The sequence below is a fragment of the Sus scrofa genome, chromosome X, assembly GCF_000003025.6.
Source record: "Sus scrofa isolate TJ Tabasco breed Duroc chromosome X, Sscrofa11.1, whole genome shotgun sequence".
In the NCBI taxonomy this organism is placed as follows: domain Eukaryota; kingdom Metazoa; phylum Chordata; class Mammalia; order Artiodactyla; family Suidae; genus Sus; species Sus scrofa.
The window spans coordinates 32,206,431-32,227,862 of record NC_010461.5 but is presented as its reverse complement, the minus strand read 5'-3'; the positions used below and the strand labels follow the sequence as shown (position 1 = coordinate 32,227,862).

General features: G+C 36.6%; 1 protein-coding gene across 1 annotated transcript in view; it reads right to left on the bottom strand.

Annotated features, from left to right (window-relative positions):
* The window catches only part of CFAP47 (cilia and flagella associated protein 47), a 452,401-nt gene that overhangs the window by 103,681 nt on the left and 327,288 nt on the right, over positions 1-21,432 (bottom strand). The window contains 4 exon segments of the mRNA XM_021080094.1: positions 3,998-4,102; positions 7,932-8,040; positions 10,269-10,376; positions 12,397-12,572. Coding sequence (XP_020935753.1) covers positions 3,998-4,102; positions 7,932-8,040; positions 10,269-10,376; positions 12,397-12,572 — 498 coding nt within the window.

The window sequence follows — 21,432 nt, the reverse complement described above, 5'->3', positions numbered from 1 at the left end:
TAACATGCACTGTTACATCTCTCTTTTCCAGATTCCTTTTCATTTTACTGAAAAAAGAGGGTAAAAGACCAATATTGAAGTATTAATGCACCCAAGCTTACTGACAGAAATATGATAGAGAAATCTTAATAAAAACCATGAATTTCTGCTCAAGATTTAAAAAAAAACAATTTGTGATAACAAACTGGGTACTAAATGCTGCATGAAGTTTCTAAAATCTTAGGGAGAATTTCAAATGAAATTTAGACACCACAGGAAGGCAATGAAGGTGAGACATAGACTGAAGTTCTATTAAAAAGAAGTGTGGACAGTTTATTGCCATATTATTTATGCCCCTCAACTAGTACAGTGTATGTTCCGTTATCACATGATATGGGAATGGCTCAAAAATTATGTGAATGAGAATGAATGCGGCCATGGTTCTTAGCTGGGCTTCAAAAGCCTGCAAAGCTCTGTTCAAAAATGTTCCCTTTGTATTCATTTAGAATAAAAGTCCCTTGAGGCTCTGTTCAGCACTAAACACTTTGCTAATGTTACCAGTGAATGGAGAGGTCATTAAATAAAAACCAACCAACAATGTTCTCGCATATCACCTCTCAAACTACATAGACGTTTCCAAGCTTAAGCTCAAATAAAAAGAGGCAAACTTGCTTTAAGATTGTTTCAAAGAAGGATAGGTGGTGACAGGGGATCCATAAAATGCTGTCTCAGTAGTAAGTGTGGAATAAAGGCAAGTTTTATCTGCATATATCTTCAATGACTGTATTACTCTTTGTTAGAGATTCTGAGTTTAAGTTCACTGTATTTTCACGTATGATGTCCCAACTTGATCACACCTAACTGACTGACTGGTATCAAGTATCAGGGTTCAATTACATTAACAGCTGTTTTATGTAAATTACTTATTTGGGGCTATTTTGTAAAATATATCCTAGACGACAGAAATTAGGTTATTTTAAATCACTGGGAATGAGCCAAACTACAAAAACAAGAAGGTCATGTTTTTATGTTTTGCCAAGTGGCCTGGAATACTGGAACTTCTTCTAAGTTAAACCACACACCACCATTCTTGGACACTAGTATCCAACCATCATCCTACAGCATTGCTTAAATTATCCACCTGGGTTCAAAGATGGGAATTAAAAAGTACCCCAGAGAACATGTGCATTAAAAAGAAAAAAGTAACATATTTAGTCAATCTTTATCTAAAATCTCTTTGAAAGAAGACACAGTAAAACCATTAAAGAGCCAATTTCAATGTTTCTGAAAGCTGAAACAACTGGAAGTAAAAGCTAGTAGATCTGGCTTGCACACTGAGCAGAGCTCAAGAATCAAGAGAACTTGTTAAGACTCAAGAGTTTTTCCATAGACACAGGTTTCAAGGACCAGAGGCTCAGAGTGGGGTAATAAAATCACTCTGATTTTATCTCTTTTTCCTTCGTTTTCACTTTCATTTTCCTTTGTTCTCACCTTTAGATGCAATCAATCACACAATCCAGTACAAATGAATCAATAATGACAACTATTGGAAAATAAAAATGAAACAACTAAAAAACAAGAAAGAAAATCTCAGAACATGTTTGTACCAAAGAGAAGGCCAGATTTTCACATTTGTTGCACATTTGTTTCACTATTGTTTCTCTTATCCTGTTATTCAGTACCAGTTTCTCTTATCCTGTTATTCAGTACCACAATCTTACTGAGAGACTCTGGTTGCATATGATGAGTTTATGATATATACAGTTGTGATACTCTAACCAAATTAATCTTAGGATCTCAAATCCACACAGATAAGTTGAGCCTAAATTTAGATTTTTACAATGCTGAGTTCTTCACATGGATCCACACTGGGAACAAATATTAAACCATAGCCATTTCATTAAGCTCAGTAAAGAGTCATTCATATTCAGAAATAGTTAAAACTTATCCTATAAGCACTGCCATGTCTAGATTTTTAGATTAATCAGCTACTCAGTTGTGTGTGTTAGTTCAGACATGTTTATCGGCAAAATCAAGAGAGGGACAGAAATCTATGTGAGTTCTTCCCTTATGGTTAAAGTAACTGCAAGCTCTCAAACTTAGAAAAGTAAGTCCTAAAATTTATTTTTAAAATTATCCTCTTTAGATGCCTATACATACATAGTATATTCAATTAATACTTTAGGATGAACTGGTTTTTCCTGCAAAGAATGTCAGCTAGATGAATTAAAACAAGGGAAAATCTTGACTGATTCAGGCATAGAAAGGGATAAAATTAAAGGCAAAAAAAAAAAAAGACAAGAAAAATCACAAAGGTTAGAGCAATACATTGAAAATGATGAAGCACTTTGGACTCAGTAGCTATAAGGATTAATTATTGATTTAAGTCTAACCATAGATAAAATCTTGGAGATTTGCTACAACTTAGAAGGAGAGGCTTAGAGTGACTGAAATATAGCACCAGTGTTAAAATGATTCACAAAAGGTTTGAGCTGATTATTTACTTGTTTGAATTCTTTTGTGTTGGATAAAGAATTTCAAGTTCAACTTCTAGGCCTGGATTTTCTAAAGCCATCAAGATAGAGAACCAATGGTTGCCCTGCTGATGTGCCAGATTACCTTGAAATACAAGCAACTACACTGTCCCCAATAATTAAGATGAAGGGGCTGACCCTCTATGAAGCAATGATTTAAAAGATCAGCCCTGTTAAAATTATTTTTGTGAGAGAAAATGATCTCTATAATATCTTCTCTTCTACATGACAAGGATTACTGTTTGTCTGCTTTCTTTAATATTTTTGAGAGTCAAGTATTGTATAAGTCAGTAATCAGGTAAAAAATTTAACAGCCTCAGTTTCATTTTTTTTTCTAAATAACACTTTTTTTTTTTTTTCTTAAAGAGGGCACTTCAGTTACCCACAGGCCTTGTACTGACATGGGGACCCCTGTATTATATTTGATTTCACTCCCTCTCAGATGACAGGATTTTGACAGCTCCTTTGGTATCCTGTGGATATAAAGTATATACTTCCTTTTACTCTACTCCCCCAGCAACATTGGAAGAAGTAAAAAAAATAATAATTCATGTAAAAATTATGTAAAATTTTCATTGGCAATGAGAGTTGTAACTTGGCAATCTGTAGGTAACTGTAAAAATAGTCATGAAGAAGGGTTGAAGGCAGATGTCCTGGGCTCAAGTCTGGGTTCTACCTCCTTCTACCTGCCTGATCTCAATTTCTTCATGTCGCATATTCCTGATGCATAAAATAGGGGTGGACATATTTCTACCATAGGACTCTGGTGAAAATGAACTGAAATAATTCTTAGATGGCATGTAGTATGTTTAGAGATGCTTAAACAATAAACTATTATTTACTTTAAAAAATATATTACTTGGATGAATATAGACTGAAAAAATACCAGTACATGCAAGTTCGCATTTTATACAGTTTTATATTTAAGTTCGTGAAAATATAAGTAATAAAATCCAAGAAAATTAACATAAATGCTAGCAATTTAGCATTTACGTTAAAATACCTGTGTTTTAAATCTGGGGGTATATTCTTCACTCAATTGATCGAAGGATTTAAAAATGCCTTCTTAAATGTCTGCACATACATAATGTATACTGTATTTTCAACAGTTCATTTAAATAATAATTTAAAATAAATTTGTTTTGCTCATAAAGATGTCAGATGGATAAATTAGATTTACATATTTGTCGACTTTAACATTTGGAGTTCCCATTGTGGCTCAGTGGATTAAGGACCCAAAGTTGTCTCAGAGAGGATGTGGGTTCGATCTCTGGCCTCACTCAGTGGGTTAACGACCTGACATTGCAGTAAGCTGCAGCATAAGTCCACAGATACCGCTGGGATCTGGTGTTGCCATGGCTATGGCACAGGCTGCAGCTGCAGCTGATTCAACCCCTTGCCCAGGAACTTCCATATGTCACAGGTATAGTCATAAAAAGAAAAAAAAAATTAACCTGTCTTGGTCCAAGAATATGCTGTCATACCTGAGCACAGCTAAAGGTGATATAAGTCTGATGACCAGTTCTTCCAAGAGCAGAAGGATGAAAGTGAACATATACGTCTCTGGATGAGTGAGGAGGTATGATCAGCTGTGTCAATTAAGAGAGGAGAAACAAAAATCAGTACTTGTGTTTGAGTCAGCATCTTTGTGTACTACGTATATGCCAGGTTGATGCTGGTGTGATTAATGTGTTGCCTTGTACACACTGACCATTCTCAATATGCCTGCCTGGCGAATACTGGTGGAACAGCCCATGGTAAAGAGTATTTTTAAGTGCTTACATCATGTTCTACACCCACTGACCACATCGGTCTATAAAAGAAAAGCAGGATTAATTTCTTAAGCTGAGTTGGAATCCCTGATAATGGAAATATGCACTTTATTTAAGAACCCATAGCTTATTGTCCACCCAAAGATATGTGTAAAACCACTGGGAACCTAACTTGTAGACTTGGCAAGTTCAGAAGAAATGAACAGAGTCCAAGTGCAAATGTAAGACATACTTCTTTAGTATACAATGAAGTTTTTTCTTTGTCCTATCACATATATTCTCAAAGTGTGACCTGCTGGGATAACCTGAGTCTGAACTGTATGAACCTGAGTTACTTCTTTAGAGATTGTGAAAGAAGACAGAAATTTCATCACAGAGTAATGAGGGCTTAAAGATCTTACGTAATCAAAAGGCTAAACCGCAAAACAAGTAATATTTAATATCAACACTTATAGAATGACAGAGAGTGGCACAAATTTGAAAAGTAAGTCAGCTTTTTTTTTTTTTTTTTGCTATTTTGCCAGATAACTTTTGAAAAAGGAAACTTGTAGTTTAGCGGTATCATTCAATCCTTGTAGAATATAGATAGCACTTAATGTTCAATAAACTCTGAAAATGGCCATGAAAAAAATACTTTAGAACAGATTTACCTCAATAAATTTATGTGTGTAGTTTTTCTACAGCAAATATTTTTATTACAGGCTGGCTCTCCCTCTGATACATCTAATGTTTTGAGATTATCAGGTAATATGTATTTAAGGACTTTAATTTCAATATCACCTTTAGCAAAAATAAATAAGGAGCTGCATTTCATATATTCTTTCAATTTAGCAAATGTAATAAAAAAAGGTATCTCTCAGGGTTCTCTTGTGGCTCAGTGGGTTAAGGATCCAGCATTGTCACTGCAGTGGCTCAGGTCGTTGCTGTGGTGTGGGTTTGATCCCAAACCCAGGAAATTCCATATGCCATGGGAGTGGCCAAAAAAGAAAAAAAAGGTTTTTCTCTCTCCCTCCATTTCACTGGAAAAATATAATACTACATTAGATTTTTAATTCTAGTTCTACCACTCACTAGTCATGTGGTTTAAATATATTAGCCTCTCTGGCCTCAATTTCCTCTTCTATAAATATATGTCAGAGGCTTGTGGTGAAAATCAAGGTAGTATATATGACCAAGAAATAACTCAATAAAATTCTTTTATTTCCACCTAAAATTTACTGAAAAATGCATTTCCTCTGGTCTCGAGGAAAAAAAGTTAAACACTATTGGATGGAATTTAACTACCGGTTTAGCATAATGGGAAATTATATACATGAAATGAAATACAGGAGCTTTCTGAAACTTAAAAACATTTTATTACAAGCAAGTGACATCATGAGAACCAAAGGCAATATGTGAACTTAAACTAGATCCTAGTTCAAGGGGGAAAGGCACTCTTGTGACAGTCAAGTAAAGTGAAATTTGGACTGGATACTAGATGATGGAGGAGATTAATATGCTGTTTTCTTTTTTTTTTGGTCTTTTGGCCATTTCTTGGGCTGCTCCCACGGCATATGGAGGTTCCCAGGCTAGGGGTCGAATCGGAGCTGTAGCCACTGGCCTACACCACAGCCACAGCAACGCGGGATCCAAGCCGCATCTGCGACCTACACCACACACAGCTCACGGCAACGACGGATCCTTAACCCACTGAGCAAGACCAGGGATGGAACCCGCAACCTCATGGTTCCTAGTCGGATTCGTTAACCACTGAGCCACAATGGGAACTCCTTAATATGCCGTTAAGAAATATAATCTGAAATATTTAATGTTGGTACAGCATCTACAACTTATCTTCAAATTGACTAGTAAGAAATTTCAGAAAGAAAACAGAAGGAAAAAATGTAACAAATAACTAAAAGAGAATCAAGGCAGTAGATATATTTGTATACTGTATTCTTCTTCCCACTTCTGTGTGGTTTTGAAATTTTTCATAAAGTATAGATGGAGGGAAAGAAGCTTCTAACATCATTATCTGCCTTGATAACCTATACTTACTTACTGAAACACTTACGGATAATGATCAATATTTTAAAATCCTAAATTATATAAACATGAATATTATATGATAAAACCAGGAGTAATGTTATATATATTTATAATGTATATATAACCTTATATATATTATATATACATAATAAACTCTATATGCATATAATATACTTTCCATTTGTTATCATTACCATCAATGTGTGTTCCTATTTGTTCTATAACATACTATTTTTCTCATCTATAAATTTATTTTTGGGTTGTTTCCTAATATTAAAGTTAATTGCATATTTAATGCACCAAAATATTTATTAACTGTATGAAAGAATGAATGGAGTAGCAAGCCATGGCTGGACATGTTAAAGCAGATGGATGTGTGTGGATGTGAAAAAAAATGTTAAAGCAGAGACCATCTTTCTCATTATGCAATGTAAAGTGGCTTCTGTCTTATAATGTATTTGTTTTCCCTTAGACCACAGTTTACATTCTTCTATAAATGTAGTCATACAAAGGATATGAAAACACCACTGTCTAATGAGTAATTTTAGGTATACGTAAACTATAGCCTGAACATCATATCTGTTTAACTTATGGATAATATGGTGTTAAGTAATGCAAATGTGCATGTACACTTTAATGTAGTTTTTCTAAGATTAAACTATATATATCAATTTTAGCAATGTAAAACTTAGAAACATCTGATATGATACATCATGGCAGTTAAGAACTAATTTCATATCATGATCTAAGTTGGCAACCAGTGAGTGACAACAGACAGGTACTAAAATATAAAGAAATCACCTTATAGATTTGTTAAACAATCATCAAACAGCAAAGAGTAAAAGTCTTTAATTAAGTACCATATTATCTGCTTAAGAGGGCTTCATGATTTACTGTGAAATCCTCTGAAGAAAATAATCTTTTGCAATTATCATTTTGAAGTTTAGTTGAAACCATGATTTTGGATTCAGTATCACATGCTTTGGAAATACAGACAGGGATGCTAAAGCTTCAGATCTTGTTCTGCTACTTAGGGGAGGAGGACGTGACTGAGGTCCACTGACTGGCTGTTATATTTAACAGGGACCAAGGAATGAGAAAATGAGGCAGAGAAAGGAGAGAGGGGAAGAGCTGTCAGCACTGTCTGGAAGTGAGGAGAAGGTGGTGGGTAGGGATTGAGGAAAGGCTAAAAAGAACTGGCCTCCTGGGACTGGGACATACAGAATGACCAATGAATCAAAATCATACTCCTGGGAAACTACTGCAAAAACTGGTTAACAAAATAGTCAGAAATAAAGCACAACCAGTTTGTTTAGAGTTCAGTGATAATGAGTATGAATCTAGCATGTACGATTTCAAAAAGTTAGATGAACATGATACTGGTTTTCTTGATAAACTAAAGGTGGGTGTATTTTATCTATATATACACACACACTATATATGTACACACATATACATTATATATATATATACACACACACACATAAAAAATGTTTAAAACTTGTAGCATTTGAGACGTTAATAGTAATTCAAATGCTAATACTCCATGGTATCCCAAAATCAGAACTGGAAAATGTTCTACTAGTGATAGGTTGCTCGGCTTTCTGAACATACTTACTGGTGATCTGCTCATCTCCAAGACAAAATTTTCAGAATTACTATTTGTGGCTTCCAAGTTTAAGGTTTCATGTGTAGGATTACCTAAAGAAACTCTCTGAGTGGAAAATCTGGAAGGAAAAACAAAAGCTAGTAAACTTGTTCAATGATAATTTTACAAACTTAATGTCTATTATGTGTTGAACTGCATTCCTCAAAAGATATAGTGAAGTTCTAACTACCAATACCTCTGAATGTGACCTTATTTGGAAACAGGGTCATTGCAGGTGCAATTAGTTAAGCTGTGGTCACATTGGGGTAGGGTGGCCCTTTATCCAACATGACCAGTACTTTTATAAGGAGACAATGGCCATATGAGAATGGAGGTGGAGACAGGAATGATGCATCTCAAAGTCAAGGAACACCAAAGAAGAGGCAAGAAAGGATTCTCCCTTTTTGTTTTCAGAGGGAGCATGGTCCTGCTGAAACCTTGATTTCAAACTCCTAGCCATTCTAACAGGTATGAAATGATATCTCAGTGTTTCCATATTGAAAGAGACCCTGACTATCCAGAAAAAGGTACAAAAATAGAGCCACATGAATATATATCATTAAGAATTTTAAAGACACTGGGTATAAATAAAGACTACGTAAACTTTGGAAGAGGAAAAGGGTCCAGGATAAGAATGGTTAAAATAATACTTACTATCGAACTTCTTTTAATATTCTGTGACTTTAAATTATACACAGTACGACTTAGCTAAAAAGAAATTGAGTTTCAGAAAAACATGCTAAAAAACAAGAAATGGAGTTACTCCAGTGGTGCAGTGGGTTAAGGATCCTGCCTTGTCTCTGTGGAGGCATGGGTTTGATTGCTGGCCTGGTGCAGGAGGTTAAGGATCTGGTCTTGCTACAGCTATGGTGTAGGTTGTAACTGTGGCTTGGATTCAATCCCTGGCCTGGGAACTTCTATAAGCCATGGGTGTGGCAAAAAAAAAAAAAAAATCAGCAAAAAGAGCTTAAAAAAAGAGAGAAAAAGTCATCACTTTTTGGTAGAATGAAAAAAAATGATTATAAAATTGTTGAGCCAAATATTTTCATAAGACTTTTATATTTATTAACAATTATATATAAATATGTATATAGTTTTCATATATTAGTATATATTTAAAACAAGAAAAACATAAATCTAGAAATAAATTTGTAAATAACTTGTAGCAGACACTGTCTGTGTTCTGCCCTATTACCCTAGAAGATTTTTACCAGCCCTCTGCCCCCATCCCCCAACTTCTGCACACTTGCTCTTCATCTTCCATCTGAGACCTTCAGATGGTGGACTTTGGATCCTGAAGCCTCCTCATCCCTACACCAGAAATGCCTAGAAGTTTATAGATCATCTGGAGGAAGTTTATAGTGCCTAGCATGAGAAATCAAAAGCCCAGGATCTGGGCATCAAGACAAGACAGACTCTGAGATGTGATTTATGCTCTAAAGCTCTCCAACAGAAGAGTCTAGGACTATTCCTGCAATCACATCCATGCTTAGCTGTTTCCTTTTACTTATTCTGTTTTCCCCACTCTCTAACTGATTTTTCCTACTAGCATCATCTCTTTAATAAATTACTAGCAGTGATGTTTTCGTTCAAGGTCTGGAACTGGGAGAAGTGAACACTCTTTTGGTGTGCTAAGAGACAGACATTAACAAAAAGGCACTGATTTGCCCCCTGGCATATATACTCTTGAAAAGCAGGAACTATGACATGGTTACCACTATATATCTTCACCAAGCTTGATGTCAGACATGTAAGAGGACCTCAGTCATCTAAATATAAATGGTCATATTTCAAGGGCACATGGTATTAATCAAGTAACCAAGTATTCTCAACTGCCCATTGCTTACCCTCTGCTTTGCCTTGACCAAACCTGAGTCAGCCTTCTATCTTTCCTACAGGGCCCTGAACTCTGCTTGTCCGCAAGCTTGAGCAACCACCAAAGAAAAAGTGGAACCTGCCTCCTTTCTGGGCTTCTTCTGGTAATAAGCTGACCACAGAGAAACCCTTCCTCCTATCAGGCCACAACGGTCATTTTTCCCTTCCTTGTCCAGCTTTCACAACTATTGCAATAATCCCTTTTCCGTCTTTGCAATAATCATGTTGAATAAAAGCCTCGCCTTACTAAGTCCTGACTTGTTTTTCATTCACACAAGTTTTCCACAGGGTAGTTTAATATCCAATTTCCCTGGAGAAGAACCTCAATTACTAAAAATACATTTATGTCTTCTTTCAAGAGATTAAATGCATTATAACAACAAACTTTTTTTTTCTTACATGAAATAATTTTATCTATTAAATAGAACTTACTTTCCAAGGTCACAATATATTTCTGGCATTGAGATTGGCTTTGGCATGTCAGTAGTTATTTTCAGTAAATACCAAAACTCTAGAGCCATTTCAGGCTGAAAAGTAATGCTGGTGGAGAGAAATATACAAAACCTTATCAGCAGTTTTAGTTTGTATGAAAAACAAATTTGACAGAAAAAATAAATCCCAAATAGGTGGTTTCAAATACAGCATTTTACAATTGCTCTGTATCACATTCTACTCTTGATGTAGATACACTTTTTTTTTTTTTTCATTTTTGGTGAGAAAATCACTTATTCAAGAAAAAATATTATTAATACCTATTTAATAAATGCCTATTAAATCAATGAAAAATGCTTACACATAGGTGATTTAAATGTCTCGCCTGAGCTAAAAAAAAAGCAAAGTCTTGCATTTTAATTGTGATTAAATCAAATTTAGTTTGTTGAATCGAACATATACATTTTCACGTAAAGGCTACCCAGTGACATGCAGCTCTGGAGAACTTCCTTTATGAGCAGTACATGCTCACCTTTGGGGACATAGAGACAGAGCATGTGACAGTCCAAAAGTAAAAGTGGGCTGGCATCCCAGCTCTGTCATCTTTTATTTGTGAACCTTTGAACAAGTCATCTAACTGTGAACTTCAGTTTCATCATTTATAGAATGGGAGCGATCATTCTTCCCTCTTATGGTTACTATGAGAATTTTAGCTATGATAAGTACGTAAAATACATGCTCCAATGATCTTAAAAGAGCAAGCAAGCAGTAAGTATAATCCCAAAGTCTGTCTTTTAATGTATACTGATAGAAAAAATTCAGGACCCAATATGTATTCACAAAGCCTCTACAGTCACACTGGGGAATGGTGATGAGCCCATTTCTCTAATAATAATCTATCAAAGTAGTGTCTTTTATAAATACATTATGGGAGTTCCCATCGTGGCTCAGTGGTTAACGAATCTGACTAGGAACCATGAGGTTCGATCCCTGGCCTCGCTCAGTGGGTTAGCGATCTGGCGTTGCTGTGAGCTGTGGTGTAGGCTGCAGACGCGGCTCGGATCCCACGTTGCTGTGGCTCTGGTGTAGGCCAGCGGCTACAGCTCCAATTAGACCTCTAGCCTGGGAACCTCCATATACAAAAAAAAAAAAAAAAAAATACATTACGGTCTTAATTGTCAGGCTCACATTATAAAAATGTTTATCCTTTAAAATTTCACAAATATATTCATGTCTTCCTTATTCATTAAAATAAGAACTATTCTAACTTTGAAAGAGCATATAAACTAGCAAAGCACATTTTCATGAAGTAATGGAATGCACTCTACACACCAATACTAAGTATAATCTTTAAAACTATATATTAAATAAATTGGATATTACTGATGTTTGAGTATATTACAAATGTTTGATTATTTTACTATAAACTGGGTTAATCACGAGCATAGAGGCTATGTGTTTGTGTGTATGTGAATATATAGTGGAAAGAAATTTTTTCATAATTATGCTATAAGAACACTGGTCACTGTTGCCGTGAGCTGTGGTGTAGGTCGCAGACGTGGCTCGGATCCTGCATTGCTGTGGCTGTGGTGTAGGCCAGTGGCTACAGATCCGATTAGACCCCTAGCCTGGGAACCTCCATATGCCGCGGGAGCGGCCCAAGAAATGGCAAAAAGACAAAAAAATAAAAAAAAATTTAAAAAAAAGAACACTGGTCATTGCACTGTTAATAAACGTGTATATACGGGATGTTTGTGATTTGTATTTAATTGGGCATATAAAATACAAATGAATATTCATCAAGACAATTTAAAGTTTAACCCATAGCCTTTATGGAATCATTTTCATTGGATTCCATTTTTATACCTAGAAAAATATGAGTAATGAAAAGTGAAATGATAAAGAGTATATACAGAGCAATTTAGGAATTATTTGATATTCCAGTAAATACTCTCTTTACACTAAAGCAAACAATGATAACACTAAATAAGTACATTTTATCAAAGAATGGTATTAAGCAAAGCTAACACTATGAACGAGTGTAATCTGAATCAGCATGTGAAGAAATAATTTTAAAGGTAAGTTTCAAAGGATCAACAATAAATATAATGCCACACTCAAACCATACCTTTCATGTATACAGCCTGTACTTGCTGGAGAATACCGTACAATGTATTTGACAGATTCTAGTGGAAACAGTACGAGTTCCTTGAGTCCACTAAAGGCAGGACTGGATAACTGCACGTCAAAGTGAATCAATTTCCCTTTTGGATTAAAGAGAGGTATTTCAACACAAATGCTCTCCTAGAATTACAAAACAAATAAATAGTTAGCACTTAGTGTCAGCATGGAATCATTGTCCTGTGGAAGCCAATAAAATTTTTATACATTAAGCCATTTGTTTTATTTTTCTCTTTGACCCACTACTGAATGTACCTCACTCACTTTTAATTTCGTATATATTTTCCTTGTTTAGCCTTGGTAAATGGTAATATAATGTTTTTTAACAACAGCTAGCCCAAGAGATCCATCTAGCTAAATGCCAAGGAAACTGCAAAATTACATCTAAAATATATTTTTCTTCAGTACCCTTATTACTATGAGGTCTGTTGTCTGTTTCCTTTAGCTGTGGCACTCAGATTTCAGCGTCCATAAGAACCATCTGTAGAGGCTGCTAAAATATAGGTTACTAGCCCTCCTCCTCAAAGATTCTGATTCAGTAGATCTTAGGTGGGGCCTGAAAACATGTAAGTTTTCTAAAAAGTTTTCTAAAAAGTTGTGGCTGCTGTTGCTGATTCAGGGGATACACTTTTAAGTAGCTCTGTATATCAGCATCAATTACTAGAGACAATCTGACTAAGAAGTCAAATTATGTTGATGATAAAATTACCTTCCTGTTTAGATTCCTTCCTTCTGTCTGGTTTCTCCTATCTTGCCTCCCAAGCTATATCCACTTAGCCCTGGAAGGCTCTCCTCAAGTTCCAAGATATTTCCTGATTCTCATTCTGATCCGTTCTGGCTAAAGGCTTATATCTCATCCCATATAAGCCATGACCTTCACCACAGTAAGAGTCTTTAACTGAAGCAAATGTGCTAAAGGTGATTAAATAGATGGGACATATCTCAATCTTAACAAAGACCAGTTGTTTGTAAAGCCTTAACCTAACAAAATGGAGAATGTTGGACATTTTAGTGATAATTTAAAGCTTGGTAATGGATGTGTTTTGGGACATGGAGCTATTTTGAAAATCATCAAATCACATTACAGGAGTGACAAAAAAACACCCTCGATATTAAGCTGATGGGAACAGGTGGTGATGGGGAGAGAGTTATTCATAAAACATAGCTTGATACTTTGATATGGTAAACATTATAGCTTCACCCATGGAACAAGGGTTTGCTTGATTACTTCTGTATAAATTAATGAGTCGATAAATATTATATTTTAGAGGGATGAAAATAGCATTTAGTGTAATGAACGTCACCTGACAAGGAAAGATGGAAATCAAGGATATATACAAGTTCAAAAATACTAGATGAGAGTAGATATCATTTATTACAAAGCAGATTTAATTATGAATGCAATAGAAAATGGCCATCTACAATAGTTTTAGGAGTTATTAGAATCATCGATTCTTAAAATAAAAGGCCATTAAATACCTACAGTAAAATAGCCAGTGCTCATAATCATAAAGAGGGAAAAATATATATATATAAAGTGCAAAAAACTCCATAATGGCATTGTGTGACAAAGTTACTATTTCCTAGGAAACCTGACATATTTTATAAGACTATTACGGAACATGGCCATCTAGGAAGTTTCTGAGGGTCAAACAAATCAACAACTAAACCAACGGAATTTGCCATAATAACAAACACCAACAACCATACATTAGCCTAGAAACTTTGCCCAAGTCTTTACACAGAAAACTGAACTGAGACATTTTTTTTTTTAATTTTTTTTTCCTGCTGAAGCTATGGCATGTGGGAGATCCCAGGCTAGGGGCTGAACTGGAGCTACAGCTGGGGTCTACTCCATAGCCATGGCAACACCAGATTCGAGCTGCATCTGCAACCTATGTCACAGCTTACAGCAATGCCAGATCTGTAACCAACTGAATGAGGCCAGGGATTGAACCCACTACCTAATGGAAACTTTGCCAAGTCCTTAACCCACTGAGCCACAAGGGGAACCCCAAAATAAGACATTTTAGACTAGATATTTGTCCTGGTCTATTACTCAGATATTTTTCAGAGGAGGTCAGTTTTAGGTCAATAAAGTCAGTTTAAGACAAGACTATAGCTTTTTCACAGAAGTAAAAATGCTAAGATCTGAGCCACTGATTATCAGAGTAATTTATGCTATATCGCTACTCTGGCCCATTCACCCACACCACTGAAAAACATAGTTTCACAAAACAGTCCCTACTCTTACCACATGTGATTTATCTGATCTATTCTAATTCATTTCTTAGAAAATAACACTCATTGTGACCCACTTACATATGCTGACACCTGCACATTGAAAAAGTCTGATTTTAAGAGTAAAAACATACTGGAATATCAAATTGATTTGTATCTTATCTGATGTAAAATTTGAACACAAAATAAAACAAAACCATTTTAAATCAACTGTTTCCTCTGTGAACTATAAGCCATTACAACAGAGGTACACTTTGTGTTATGAATGTGTTATGACATTCTATATGGTTAGCCTAATCTCTTAGGAACTGTGGACGGCAGCTAAGGGGCACCTTTGTTACAGCTCCTCCTTGACACATCCATGGCAAATCTCACTACCTGATCATTCTTATCTAGTATGTCTGGATGCCCCCTCACAATCCTTCACAGAGCAGCCTTCCAGACAGCAACCATCAATTGCTTACCGCGATCAGCACTAAGTAGCACTGCAATCTTTGGAGAATCCCTGCAACCTAATTTTCTGGAGTCTCAGAAACCACAATGGACTCAATAGAAATAAATATTTCAGTAATGTAAAAAGAATGAAGTTTCTAACTCATTGTTTGTTCTGTATCCCTGGAAGAGTAAAATATATGTCAAATTTAACTACAATAATATAGGACTTCCACTTTGGGGGACATGAGTCACCCATTCTCCTTGCTTGGTTTTTGCAATAAACCTTTCTCTGCTCAAAAAACAAACAGGGAGTTCCCATTGTCATTCAGCAGGTTGGTGTCCATGAGGATGCAGGTTAGATCCTTGGTCTCACTCAGTGGGTTAAGGATCTGGTGTGGCTACAAACTTCGCTGTAGATCACAGATGCAGCTCAGATCCTGCATTGCTGTGGCTGTAGCATAGGCCTGCAGCTGCAGCTCTAATTCAACCCCTAGCCTGGGAACTTCCATAAGCCGCAAGTGAGGCTATAAAAAACAAACAAAATACAATAATATAAAAAATAATTTCTGACTTTCATTATGGCTCGAATATAATTTTCTTCCAAGTTTAAACGGGTAAAGATTCCTAAATGACACCTTTTACATAAGGTATTATAAAATAATTTCTACTAAATATCCATCTGCCAAAGTATTTTCAAAATTAATTTGGGCAAGATTAATGTTTCAATTATACTTCTTAAGGCTATACAAATTAGATATTTCATTAAATATTTTATACATTCAGTAAATTAAAGAAATTTTTGTTAGTCACCATTTTATGAGATGATCAAAATTTGTAAGTTTATTCCTAGAACACCTTTTTTGTATTATCTATATAATCCAGGAATATGTAACTATTTTGAGTAAATAACAAGCAAAAGAAATGTATAAAAATTACTCTCTAAAACTGGTTAACAGTCTTGTTGTCTGAGGTATTTTACCACCTCCATTCCATTTTTTGCTAAATAACATATTCAACAGGAAGTACAAAGTCAGCTGAATTTCTGTGAATACTTGATATATAAAAAATTTTGAAATATTTGGCTAGTACTTGTCTTTCCAGTGGCATATTACTCCACTTTGATAAGTCGGGTTTTTTCAGTTTAATTTATGTTTAGAATTAAACATAAATGACGTTTTGACTCTTTTTTTGTAAACTCAAGTAAAATAGTAATTACTGTATATGGTAACTTCAGAAGCTGTCTTTCATTTTCACATGGCAGCTTTTACATTCAATGACAGAGAACATTCCTTTATAAGGTGTCTAATATTTTTCTCTTGATTGTATTTTAAGGAATATTTTAACCAACACAATAGCTGTTTAAAGAAATTGCTTCCTTGGAGTTCCTGTCGTGGCTCAGTGGTTAACGAATCCGACTAGGATCCTACCATGAGGTTGCGAGTTCGATCCCAGGCCTCTGGTGTTGCCATGAGCTGTGATGTAGGTTGCAGACAGCTTGGATCCTGTGTTGCTGTGGCTCTGGCGTAGGACAGCAGCTACAGCTCCGATGAGACCCCTAGCCTGGGAACCTCCATATGCCGTGGGTGCGGCCCCAGAAATGGCAAAAAGACAAAAAAAAAAAAAAAAAAAAGAAAAAAAAAGAAATTGCTTCCATTTCTCAGAATTCTTTGTAAAGAGACCACATGGTGTATAGTTAGTCCTATGGAATATCAGTGAAGATTTTAAAGCATGTGAACATTCATAAGATGCTGAAATTTAGAACACTGAAAACATTTCAAATACTCGTTTAAGACTGGAATACTAACTTAAAATACATACAAACAGATGTATTGAATTTTGCTAAGTTATAAACCTTTTAGAGGAAATTTGACTATCTGTATTCATCTTTTTTTTTTTTTTTTTCCTTTTTAGGGCTGCACCCACGGCATATGGAAGTTCCCAGGCTAGGGGTTGAAATGGATTAGCCTACATCACAGCCACAGCAATACAGGATCCAAGCCACGTCTGCCACCTACACCACAGCTCACTGCAACGCCGGATATCTGACCCACTGAGCGAGGCCAGGGATCGAATCTGCATCCTCATGGATACTAGTTGGATTCGCTTCCATTGTACCACACTGGGAACTCCTTGTATCATCTTAGAACAAACATCAAATATTTTCAGCATCCAAATACAACTTATATATTATTCTCTTAAAAGAAACATTCTGAGAGATTTAAAAACATAAGTTAGATGAGCTTATTCCTTTCTCTACAACTTCTACTGGCTTCTGATGGCACAAGGAATAAAAATTCTCATCTTGCCCTTGAGGTGCTACACGATGGTATCCTATAGACATCTCTGTAGACATCATCATCCCCTTACTGTAATGGGTAGGGGCCGTTCCAGAACAAAGGGAAGGCAACGTGGCATCTGCATGCACATGTGGCAGCAAGACATAATCAGTATCCATGTGCAGCTCTGTAACATAGACCATCCAACCAGAATTTACAGAATGTATGCTATCTTATAAGGGGAGCAAAGGGACCAAAGTATAAAAGAAAAAATAACAGAGGGTATATAAGGCAGCGCCCTGCTGCGTTCAAGGCACAGTCTCTGGATGTGAATCTGCTGAGCCAGTGCTGGTACAAATAAATGCTGCTTCTTGGCAAAAAGCCTCGGTGTCCTGTCTCCCTGCACGAGAATCCTGCAACATTACCATTTCTGTCTGAGCTCCAGAGAAAAAAGCCCCTTTTCTGTTCCTGGGGTGCCTGGGCTCCCTCCTGGTAGGGTGCTTCCCACCAAGTTCATTCTGTTTCAGGGGCTTGTGCATTTGTTAGTCTCTCTATCTGGGTGCACTCCTTTAGTCTCCATGCCATCCTCAATGAAATGCTGCACTATTTTTATTTGTAAAATTATCTCTGTCTAAATTCATCTTAGCCAGAGGGATCGGGAGTTTGGGCTTATCAGACACAACTTAGAATAGATTTACAAGGAGATCCTGCTGAATAGCATTGAGAACTTTGTCTAGATACTCATGTTGCAACAGAAGAAAGGGTGGGGGAAAAATGTAATTGTAATGTATACATGTAAGGATAACCTGACCCCCTTGCTGTACAGTGGGAAAATAAAAAAAAATTATAAAATAAATAAATAAATAAATAAATTCATCTTGGCCACTTATCGTCATGGTAATGGGTTCACCAGATGGGCTAAGTTCAGAGGAGTGTAATCTGAAAAGTTTCTATTATTAGGATGGGTCAAGACTTTCATCTCACATCCAATGAATACTTTTCCTGATTTCCCTTCCTGGTACCTCAGCCCCACTTCCAGGACTATCTTGTGATTTTTCAGACTGCTTGTGAAGAAGAAGGAAGACACGATCTGTTCTTTCCAACCCCCTGTTTTGACTTCCTCTCCTCCTACAACCGCTGTGCTAATATGGCTCCTTCAGGTAACAGGATGTAAATGGGATGAGAAGTGAAAGAACACAGGGCATTCATTGAAGTGACGCTGGTTGATCTCTAGCTGGCTTTCTAGGTCCCTCTCTGTTACTCTTTCTAGCATTATCCTCATGTAGACGCTTTCTTCTGGGTTTCTCTCACTCTGGCAGAATGTACCTGGAGGCAGATTCTTTTAAAATAGCCCAAATGCAGTCTCCTTTCACAGAGTAGAATCCATTTTGATCCATGTTTACTTATCATGTGTCAGTGAAAGTTCACCGCTTTCACTATAGCCATTTTCCCTTCACCCATGGTCCAATCCGTTGGCAGGAAATTCACCAAAATCCAACGGGCCTTAAACTGCCACTGTGAACTCCTCAAGGAAAACACCTTTACTCTCTTTACATTCTGGTCATAGCATACAAAGGCTAGAAAGTGTGCCATCTCCCTGGACATGACAGAAATATCACCTCTTCAGCAAAATTCTGTGCCCCTCTCCGTGGTATAAAGATATTGTTGGGTAGCAATTGTCCAACCAGATGTTACATTTCCCAGACTCTCCTGCACCCAGGCATAGCCGTGTGACTAGTTCACTCCATTAGTATGTCAGTGGAAGTGATATGTGTCACTTCTATACCACCTGTGAAATTCCCTTCTCTCTTTTTTCTTTCTCTACCTATATGCCAGAACCTTTGAATCCCTAAAGGAGGATGGAACCACAATACAAGAAGAGCCTGACTCCCTGGATTGCAACAGGGAGGATACCAGCCACTAATCAGGAACAAAGGCACCAGACTATTACAATTATTAAAAAGTTGACTGTGTTAAACCATTGAAAATTTGGAGTTTGTTATATCAGCTAGAGACGCCTTAACTTATACATTTAGTAAGTCCTAAATAACTGGCAAAAGAAAACCTTAGCATGAAGAAAGAATTATCTATAGTTATCAGGTTTGTGTCTTTACTTGAAAATCTAGGATAACAAACCTCACAATAAATAGCCCATTTTGGAGTTCCCGTAGTAGCTAATCCTAGTTGGTAATGAACCCAACTAGGATCCGTGAGGATGCGGGTTTGATCACTGGCCTTCCTCAGTGGGTTGGGGATCTGGCATTGCCATTAGCTGTGGTATAGGTTGCAGATGTGGCTCAGATCTGGCACTACTGTGGCTGTGGGCCAGCAGCTATGGCTCTGATTTGACCCCTAGCCTGGGAACTTCCATTTGCCACGGGTGCAGCCCTAAAAAAGCAAAAATAAGAATAAAATAAAATCCCATTTCAATTTTATTTTTGTTTTCTGTCTAATGCCACTGAAATGTTAGCTCCATGCAAACAGGGGTCTTGTTTGTATGGTTCATCACTTTCCTCAACATCTAGATCAGTCCCCAGGGACACTGGGGACAATAAATATTCATTAGAGAATGAAACATGCAATTTATAAGAAGCTTTAGTGTTTGTATATAAATCTAGTTGTTGATATGTCTGATATTCTGAATAATCACAACTGTGAACTAAATAATACAGCAAAATACTGATAGAATCTGACTCAGTAGGAGTTTAAAAATCTTGAGTTCACCCAGGCTGCCCTCTTTTATGAAAGTTATTTGGAAAGAACAGTTGCCTCAGATGGGAGAAAGGCACTGTGTAAAGTTTATGATTTGGTTCCTAGTTTACACCTTCTCTGAATAGGAAAAATTTAATTCACTGAGTATTTGTATTGAAAACTTCATCCTTTCGTATTCTCACTGGGTCAGAGTAAATAAAGATCTTTGTTGTTGTTGTTGCCCATCAAAGCCTGAGTCAATGACAATTCAATATGCGCTAGCAGAAAGTATTTTTCACCATAGCCTCTCCTAGAAGATAATCATAAGTTCATTATAAGAGGATTATTTCTGAGGTCCCAAACCACAATAATATTAATTTAAATAATGCATATTGAGGAAACCTTCCATTTTAATCATATTCAATTTGAAAATATTGCCAAGTCAATAAAAAAACTGTACCAAAGGGTAGTTTGAAGTGTACCACACAATTCACAAGTGATAACTATCACCCGACTCTATAAGCACAAAAAAATCACAACTCAATTAGACCAGGTATATAGGTGCAAACTACAAACAGCCTTGTCATTCCTCTGCTACTGTCATGTGCATGTCACTGTACTTATTCAAGTTATGCCTCCCTGTGCCCCATTTCCAGAACTTCATCATAAACTTGAGACATACAGAACCCAAGGCATATTGAACCCAAGGAATACAGAATGCAGAGGTGCAATCAAGGTGGGTGCTAATGCCAGAGTGGGGGTGATGTGGGGTAAGGATGCACTGATAAGTACTGCAGAGCTGTGAAAAAGCCAGAAACTCCTGTAGAGTCTATAGGTCTGTTCATGTGTCTATTCAGACATTTCCCATGACCTTGAAGAGGAAAAAAAAAACTGTGAAAAGCAGTGACAAATAGAAATAAATCTAATTACAGTCACAAACTGCTTGGAAGTACCTCCTGCTTAGTTATTTAAGATAGGTTCTCTCTCTTTCTAGATATAGAAATAATTATCTGGGAGTTCCCGTCGTGGCGCAGTGGTTAACGAATCCGACTAGGAACCATGAGGTTGCGGGTTCGATCCCTGCCCTTGCTCAGTGGGTTAACGATCCGGCGTTGCCGTGAGCTGTGGTGTAGGTTGCAGACGCGGCTCAGATCCCGCGTTGCTGTGGCTCTGGCGTAGGCCGGTGGCTACAGCTCCGATTCAACCCCTAGCCTGGGAACCTCCATATGCCGCGGGAGCGGCCCAAGAAATAGCAACAATAACAACAACAACAACAACAACAACAACAAAAAGACAAAAGACAAAAAAAAAAAAAAAAAAAAAAAAGAAATAATTATCTA